General features: G+C 35.5%; 1 protein-coding gene and 1 long non-coding RNA gene across 2 annotated transcripts in view; both read left to right on the forward strand.

Annotated features, from left to right (window-relative positions):
- The window catches only part of LOC134203011 (uncharacterized), an 8,777-nt gene extending 3,832 nt beyond the window's left edge, over positions 1-4,945 (forward strand). Inside the window, exons 2-6 of the mRNA XM_062678003.1 lie at positions 3,053-3,288; positions 3,348-3,493; positions 4,414-4,504; positions 4,564-4,755; positions 4,820-4,945. Coding sequence (XP_062533987.1) covers positions 3,053-3,288; positions 3,348-3,493; positions 4,414-4,504; positions 4,564-4,755; positions 4,820-4,945 — 791 coding nt within the window. The remainder of the gene's footprint in view (positions 1-3,052; positions 3,289-3,347; positions 3,494-4,413; positions 4,505-4,563; positions 4,756-4,819) is intronic.
- A 3,238-nt stretch (positions 4,946-8,183) lies between these two features.
- LOC134203012 (uncharacterized) lies at positions 8,184-9,300 on the forward strand. The gene is made up of 3 exons (XR_009977400.1): positions 8,184-8,273; positions 8,714-8,832; positions 8,890-9,300. It is a non-coding gene; the product is annotated as an uncharacterized LOC134203012 (long non-coding RNA).
- Positions 9,301-9,519: the final 219 nt, after the last annotated feature.

The raw sequence follows: 9,519 nt of genomic DNA on the forward strand, positions 1-9,519 counted from the left end.
GATGCCTGTCCCAAGTAACAATCTCAATGTTTCGAAGATTTATGCTAGTTTTATAGAGGTTTTATAACGGCATGTAGAAATGCTTAAAGTTTTATTTTGGTTTTATTCAGTTGTCATTTAATTAGATCCGCAAGAGTACTTGAGAACTACGTTTTGAATTCCAATATAAAACCACAGCTCTTTAGGTTTTATAATGCTCCTGTGTTCCTCCTCAGAGCTAAAAAATGAAACTGACGTAAAGCCAGCAGTTAAGTTATATGTTGGTTTTGATCAAGACTTATAAAAGATGCCAAGCTTCGTAGAGTCCTTCGTAGACCCACATATAACCTTTACTCCTGAAGAAGACCTGCATAGGAATACGAAGCTTGAGACTACTAGCTACTATGGATAGAAACTAAATTTTCAGCACAAATTGTTTGACCCACGGAAATTTTTTCATTTCGCTTTCAGTCGAAAATGCAAAAAAAAAAACATTAGCAGTTTTGTCTATGTCGTGAATTATGTAGGGGAACTGTTCCGATCTCCATCTCACTCACTGAAAATACATTCATCTTATCGGGAAGTAAAGAAATCCGGCCCCATTTTTTTCGCTTCTTTTTGTCAACATACGAACTCCTGCTGAAAAATCACAAATCAAATACCTTTCCATTGCTCTGCTTTCAATGGGATGAACATCAGACCATGAGTTGAATTCAGGAGCAGCTCCTTATATATTTAAGTGGTTGAAAAATCTGTTCAAACAGTATTTGCTCATGAGGGGTATGAAAATATGTATTTAATCCATACATGCTTTGCCAATTTAACATGAGTAAAACACTTTTATGGTACAAAATATACCATTTAACAATTGCCACTATATGCTTTTTAATTGAAATACTTATTTTTAGAAGTACTTGCATTCGATGCCGAGGGCAGAAAAAGTTTGTTTATGATTTTTTTATATCTGTCTACATTGTCATGTTGTCATTATATATAAAACTACCAAGCTTTAGGTTTGACCAAGATAAAACTTGCTAGTCGTAACATGGTCTTGAAAAAGGCCAAGATAAAACCTCTAGGTGTTTGAAATGCCCAGATAGGGCCAGTTCAGGAGTGATGGTTATATAGAGGCATTTTTTATGCAATCAAAGTTTTATTCGAAAAAATGTCGCCGATATCAAAAAAATAATGAATTTCATAATCGAAATATCATGCAAATTTCTGTTTCACCTTTTAAACGGAAAAATTGGACATCCTAATAAGTTTTAGGAACAATGCTTTGATTATTTGATCAACCCAAGTGGTTATTCATTGAAATTATTTTTAAAGTAATTAACTAAGGCAATTAATTAAACTTGAAAAATTCTAAATAATAACAACTTAACGAAGCGCATTGTTAAAATACTGATTATTTATCATGGTTTCACCATGAAAAATCCCTGGCATGCCTTCAAACATGCATAGAACACTCAAAGCCAGATATGAACTTTTATTGAACTGGCTGATTATAATTCTTTTATTTTTGTTGTTGACATGTAATCCATGTATTGCAGGAAGAAAAGCATTTTTTTCGAGTACAAACAATAAACAAATAATCAACCTGAGTTGACAACTGTTTCATTATCGACTTATTTGTTGTTGTATCATAGTCATGAAGCGGTTGTATCATGGTTATAAAGTGGTTCTCAAAACCACCGAGTCTGATGGAGGTTTTATGTTGCATGTTTTATGTGAGACTTGCAGTATATTATAAAACCGTTGGTTCTGAACTGGAACGCATATTAGGTTTTAATGATTGCAATAAAACTGGGCCAACTAGCTGTAACATGGTTTTATAGAGATCTACAGGAGGTTGTGGAAACTGCGAGGATTGCATGGAAGGTTTTGAGATTAGGTTTTGATGAACGCTATAAAACTCTGATACAACCTTAATTGTTACTTGGGGTGTCTCCTAAGCTAATTAATTTTTAAAACATATTTTTAATCAAACTCATTTGTACACTACACACCAAATTTTAGTTTACACACCAAATTTTAGTTTAGAGTTTCAGCAAAACAGTTTGCTGAACCTAGCTCAGTAGAATTATTGTTTGCTGAAATTCAGTATTCGACCTTTATGAATATCTGAAATCCAGTAAAAAAGCAAATGTCAAACATTTTACTATGGAAATCAGCAATCCAAGTTACCTGTCTACCAAAAAAAAACATCACCCTGGCCTGTCTATACACATATACGTCGTTAGCTTAAAAAAAATCTCTTCCGTTTTTCTTCACAATCCCGGACGCGTCCGTCGCAGTGCTTTTTTTGCAAGCAATTAGTTGACGGATATGTGGAAGGATTAAGGCGTCATATCAAGTTGCACGTCGATCGGAATGAGTTCGATAAAAACCTCGTCCATTATACTTGCATGAAAAAGGGATGCCGCATTTCCTATAGAAAGTATTCTAACTTAAAACTACATATTATAAAACACCATCCTTTGACCTCAGCACATGAAAATCGTGTTGATTATCAGATGAAGTTCCGTGAAGAAGAATCAGTCACAGATTTCGTGGCTGAAGAGAACATTCTAACAAACCCGAATATAACTGATGATTACCACAGTGATGAGTCTGTCTCTGATGATTATAATTTTACTATGGAAACACTTCGACATGCGGCATGCCAGTCTATATAATCCCAGTCCAGATAGCGATGATCGATGCTTTACTGCAAAAGGAATTATCTTCAATGGAATACACTTCCGCCCTAACTGTGTAGTGATGCTAAAATACGATGATAGCCTTGGATTTCCTACTTTTGGAGTGATTCAAGAAATAGCTGTGATTGCAGAAATTCCACGGATCTGTCTTCAAATTTGGGAAACACTGTGTTTCGATGATGTGCTACAAGCATATGAAGTGAAAGAAGCAGAAATGGAAAAAGTTGTGGAGTTCGATCATTTACACTGCAATACAACATTTTCTTTTTGGCGAAAATACAACGATAACACTCGTTACATATCCAAAAGGATACATTATCAAGACTATGACTAAACTCTAACTATATTATATCATCAATTCGGCAAAACAGTCAAGGAGGAAATTTTCGACTTGGATACATTCAACTCCTTGGATGACAGCGACTTCAGCCGTTTGAATTTTACAACCGGACAACGAAAAAAAATAATAAAGATTCAAAGTGAGCTCCAGGAAAAAAACCCATATGTAGGAATCCCTAAAGAAGAACCACATCCAGATGAAGAATACTTGGATTATGAAATGATTGATCAGGATGAAGAACAGTGTAACATCATATCACTGGAGAAGGTAATCAACTCATTGCTAAGCAGTGCAGTAATATGTACAATAATTTACTTTCGTTCCAGGAATTTGATATTGACTTGATCTTCAAACAATCACCCGAAGGGCAACGCATCATGGAACTATTGAAAGAACAAAACATGGTTGATAGTAAACTGATTAAAGCTATCACAATTGTACTGTGTGAATATTTAGTCAGTCGATTCGGATAGTAAGTTTAAAATTTTAGTTCTTAACTACTTTGCTCTGCGTAACAATGTATTGGAATCATCCGAATAAAGGATACCCTAAACACACGCGACGAGACAGTTCTGTCGCTGGGCGACTGTCGCCGCGGCTCTATCGCTGCGTCGCTACATGATACGTTCTATTTACACTTTCATACCAAAGTATAGATAATTGCTGTCGCCCAAGGACTGCGTAGTCGCGTCGCTTAGGTCTGCGGGTTTATGAACGTTATACACAATGCACGAATTCCTACCTTGATATTCGTTATTCGGATGATTGGGTGGTACTTACGGCAAACTAATGTAAGATAAACAGGAACAGGCAGCAATTTATCTCCGTTATTCTCTTGAAATCGAGCTTCAAGATGTTATAGCTATTCGCGTTAGCACAATTGCATGTAAGCCAGTGGGGCTGGAATAAAAAGTGAGATCAACAATGCAAAACTACAAACCAGAAGAAAAATCGACGTCCTCTAACAGCGAATGACATTTTGTGTTTTGTTTTTATAATTCTGTTTTTCACACTTTCACTTTTCACTTATGGCCCATGCCCATGGGTGTTGGTATTAGTAAAATGTTGTCGTATAAATCTGTTTCTTTGAGTCATGTTTCAAAATGGCTTATTTAATCAATTTAATCAAAATAAAAGATGAAAATGTTTAATATTTCGCTGATAGAAATGTGATGTAAAAATTATATTAATAGAATACGAATGTTCCTGCCTGCTTTCTGAATAGACCTTGGCCGATGTCCAAATTCGTCAGCTTGTTTTGCTGATTACAGCATTTAGCAATTGAAAATTCTTCAACACTTCTTTACACAAAATAGTTTAACCGTGTTGTTTTTCATTTCTAACTTTCTACCGGAACGACAATTTATAGATTTTATTTCTTTGTTTTAACAGCCATCCAAGCGCTTTTTATAAAAACATAATCGCAAAATCTCTGGTTCGAAAATATAGCATTTTAAAGTCAACTACAGCCCAAGTTGAACAGGTTGGTTTTTTTGTGGTGTTGCAATTAGTGCATCCACCTATATGTTTTCATATTTACAGGCATTATGGTTCTTTCCGGATGGCCGTGGTCCCGGAAAACATTGTGGGAAACTACATTACCATATTGAATATATGGTGAAGAAGTTTAAACAACAGATACGACGAAGTGCGAGCCAAAACAACGATGAAAACAACACTAATGAGGATCCTATCGACGATACGCCAGACGATGAAACAAACCTTGATGAAATTGTAAATTGTGTTGATAACATGAAAAGGATTGTTATATTTAACTTGATAAAAATTTCCGTTTAAGGTCAACAAACTTAAGTTTATAGTGCCTTCGGAAGCGTCATTGGATATTATAAAGGAAGACTGGATTAGAACGTTTGCGACGAGAAACCTTATTAGGAAGATGGATGTACTTAGGGTGACCATATGAAATTTTTCCAAAGGAGGACATTCACCCGAATCGTAGCGAAAAAGGAGGACATTTGGATGAAAAAGGAGGACATAAAAAACATCGGTCAATTTTTCGTTTTTAATATGAAAATATTATATTTGTTAGATTTTTGCACACTAAAGTCTATATGGAAGAAGTGTTTGTAAGTCGAGGCAAATACGACATCTACTTCTACTTCATTAACATAACAAATTACTTTATTAACTCCATATGAAACGTTTCCGACTCTCATTATAGTCTACATGCTTTCTAATTATAAACTACCAGCACCATCTTTATAATGGAAAGATTTTCGCAATTTAAGGCATGGGAATTAGAATGATACCGTTAACTAAATGCCCACAAAGTTCTCAATTGAAGAAAAATCTAAACTGATTAGAATTGGACTGAAGTAACGCAAAACTGTTCAGATTAGTTTTAGGTATTTCTATTCCATTCTTGGCATGGCATGGCGACTGTTCTTTGCCTCATATATAGGGCACTGCATGGATGATTTTTTTCTCTTTCGTTCTTTATGAAAGTTAGAAAACGACAAGGCCAGTTTTTTTTCGACATTTAGTGGCCTTGTCGTTTTTCTAATTTCTTTGCAGTGAGAAAGACGCAAAGCAACCCATGCAGTGCCCTATTCAAGAAACATACCCTGCAATGCGTTTAAAAGGAAATGTATCCAGCTTTCCACGTTCGCCATAATGGCGGCTGCTATAAATTAATCTGACAGTAACTGCTTCCGACGCTGAACCATTTTCGACGCTGTTACGTTACTCAGCAACCATTTCGAAATTGTTTATTTACCGGAGGCAGAAAACTGACTTGTGAGTGGAACAACATTAACATTTCTTTTTCAATTTCAGGATAGATTCCAAACGAATTAATTCAAATTGTTACAGCAGCTTGATGATACTGGAACGATACTGAATACGCATATGGAATGAACAAAAAAGCTTTCCTTTTTTGCTCTGTAGATTCCAACCTAGGGCGATTTCGTGTTCTTCGGACTCCAAGGAAGATCTGGACCTTTTTTCATTACCTGAGAATACGTGCATGGGCTGGCTGCATGTCTCCCAATCTTTTTCGTGGATATTGTGTTCCATCACTGAGGTAACACTGAACTTAAATCCTGAATTTGTTAGTTATGTTCAAATATATCAGTTTTTTTCAAGAACAAACGATCTGCCCTATATGCATGTTTCTATGCTGAATATAGTAAGCCAACAGGTTCTAGCAGGTTCTAGAAAAGTATTATTCCTATTTGTGGGGAACAAACCGGGGTAAATCGTTCAAAAGTAGCTTTGATATAGAAATAAAAGTTTTTGGCACGACATATTGTAGATTTATCTGTAGAAAAGCTACCGTTTTAAATCAAATTCAAAACAAGACTCATATTTCGAACACTCGCTTTTAAATGATCAATTTAATTTTATTCGTTTGATTATTTCCATAATAAATTGAATTCATTTGTAGTATTGATCACCTATACCTGAACCGATAGAAATTCTAGGTTTTGGGCGCTGAAACGTCTGAATCGTAGCCGATTAAGCCCTTTTCAAGTTTTCCAACAAGTTTACCGAAATACGAAATTACTATTAGCCGCCTTAATATTATACATATTTTTCTGAAATATTTTAAGTTTTTCGAATCCGTTAACATTCAACAAAGTTAAAAAAGCTTTCCGAAAGTCTGTCCTGAACCATCTTATTTTTCGGTAATTGTTAAGGTTCAGTTGAACATGGTCAATAAGATATATGTGCACCGAATTTTCTGCAATTTTTCCTTTGTTCAACAGTCAAGACCACCGAATATCTGTAAAATTATTCACCGAACAATTCTGCTGTTGAGATTTCGGTAAAATTTCACAGAAATCTCCGATTTATTTTTTGTGTGTGTATGTATGCATTACCTAGCGTATGTGTGTGTACATAAAAACTCCCCCTATTATATTTTTCAATTCGTATGCGTATTATTGATATACAAAAAAATACGGGTTTTTTTTTATTGGCGGAGTATTTCCAACAATCTATCGTGATTAAATTTACTTTGAACATCTTTCTGCATCAAACCATATTTTAATCGAGTTTCCGAAGAATGGTCTGCAAACCCCCCCCCAATGATTTTTCCACATTCAGCATAGACAATTAAATATTATACACATCTCTTCTTTTGGGAAGCATCAAGCACCATTTATTTCTACATTACGAATATATTCGAGGTTTACTGGTGGAACACAATATTGGAGAGTTGTGCATTGATTGGCGGGGCTGAACACATCATACGAGGAAAAATAGGAAGGCCTGCACCCAGCACATTGATTTCAATCAACAGCACACGACAAGCACAATGGAAACTTCTATTCTGGTACCTTTAGGTATCGGCACGTTTATCTTGTTCAAAGATAATCAAGCTGCTGCTAAACAAATGATATTTCTTGGGATATTAGCATTTGCCTGAAATTTAAAAAATGTAAGTTTACTAGGAGTTTATTTTTTCACTGCTAATGAAAAATAAACAATCTCGATATGGTTGCTGAGCAACGAAACAGCGTCGAAAAGGGATCAGCGTCGGAAGCAGTTACTGTCAGATTTATTTATAGCAGCCGCCATTATGGCGAACGTGGAAAGCTGGATGGGTGTTTTACCCGTAGAAAACATTTAAGAAGTATTTGCATTCTTTCATCCTAATCAATTTCTCAAAATTCCGATTTTTCTGATATTTTTGACACCCGTATATTAACTGTAATTCACGCATTTTATTTTCGATATTTACATTAATTTTATTCCAAAACTTCAAAGAAAATGTTTTGGAATTGAAACCAGAAATGCAAACGTATGCAACGGTTTGTTACTGAATGGACTCATGTTGTATTATTGCTTGTTAAACTAGAATTTCTTCAGAAATTGATATTCATGCAACCGTTTTCCCAAAATTTCCAAAAAGGAGGACATTTTAGCGCAAAAGGAGGACATTTGATTTTTAATGAAAAAGGAGGACATGTCCTCCTTTAGGATACCATATGGTCACCCTAGATGTACTGGATAACAGAACAAGCGAAATGGTTCAGAAGTTTCCATTATTTGGGTCATTCGATGAATTTCTGGTAAGCAATGATTTTTCCATCACTTTTAGAGCATTCATATTAAAGTTAAACAGAAATAGTTTTTGATGTTGATACAAATGATCATTAATCACTTTTCTTTAGATTGATTTGGATTTTGAAATCATGTTTCCGCTGTTGATTCCAGTGTGTCATGGGAACATCTGAAGTGCCAAATACTGACGAAGTACAGCGACCTCCATTCATCAATTCCAAGTGGTATGTAAAAAGGTTAAGTAGGGTTCATTCATAAAATACATAACGCCAAAATTGACCGCTTTCAATACCAGGATTCTTAAATTAGTATACACACTTAGTTCGGCTCGGCATTTTTTATTCTTTTACCGAGATCCGCACAGCCGAGCGCTCGCTTCAGGACTATCTGCTGATATCTCAGCTGAAAAGGCAATTTGTTTACTGCGGCAGTCAAAAGGAGCCGCCGTAATCATACGCCGATTCAGCCGATATTTCAGCTAACGAACTTTAACCGAGATTTGCACAGCCGAGATCGGTGGAAAAATTTAAGTGTGTAGGCCGTAACGCTCAAACAGATACCCTCCCACCCTCTAAAGCGTTATGTAATTTGTGAATGAGACCTTAATTAATACCCGCGGTTGTATTTTAAGTTTTTGGACCTAACATATTTATTCTCAATCTAGAAATTTGTCGGGCCTTAATCATAATCAAAGAAAAGAATCCGTCACGAGGAGCCAAGCGTTCGCACCAAGGTACACTGAAGATATCCAATCTGTTGGAGAAGATCGTTGAATGGATTAGTGTATGTATGATTATATGGTGTTTAATATTACCAAACTATCTAGTTTTTTTTTTACAGCCAGAAGACGACATCGAAGCATATGTCAATACTCACAGTGCAACGGCTCTTCCAATATTAATCGTCAAAGGACAGCAGTACTCCGAGGGTGACACCTACATTCGTGTTGGAAAGCGATATTTTAGCTCAGGATCCGACATAACAAAAGCGTTTTTTACGCTGATTAAGACCTACTTTTTTTTCAACATAAATTTCGAGCCGTCGTTCATCAACTTCTTTACACTTTTCGTTGGAGGTGTGTTTAAAATTCGAAACTCATCAACCACAGTTGAAAATTTTTTGATTCAGTTACGGCCAACATAAACTTGATATACACATTCCATTGAAATGTATATAGTGTTGTAACCTATAACAATGATATATATATATACTTATAAGAATATATACGAGTAATAAAATAATTACTGATAATTGATTTGTTCTAAATAAGGTGCCTTTCAGAATAAACGCAATGTACTACGCGACGCGACTCACATAAAGGAATAGTATCATTATCATTAAGTCAAATTTCACTGTCACGTCGCATCGCTCGGATGCGTCTACTCTGTTATGCCCCTAATGCATTATTGAGACACAAGAATGAAAATTATGCAGCTCAAATTTGCTGTAATATCGGTACTAACGGATAAA

This window comes from Armigeres subalbatus, unplaced genomic scaffold (genome assembly GCF_024139115.2).
Source record: "Armigeres subalbatus isolate Guangzhou_Male unplaced genomic scaffold, GZ_Asu_2 Contig1575, whole genome shotgun sequence".
Lineage (NCBI taxonomy): Eukaryota > Metazoa > Arthropoda > Insecta > Diptera > Culicidae > Armigeres > Armigeres subalbatus.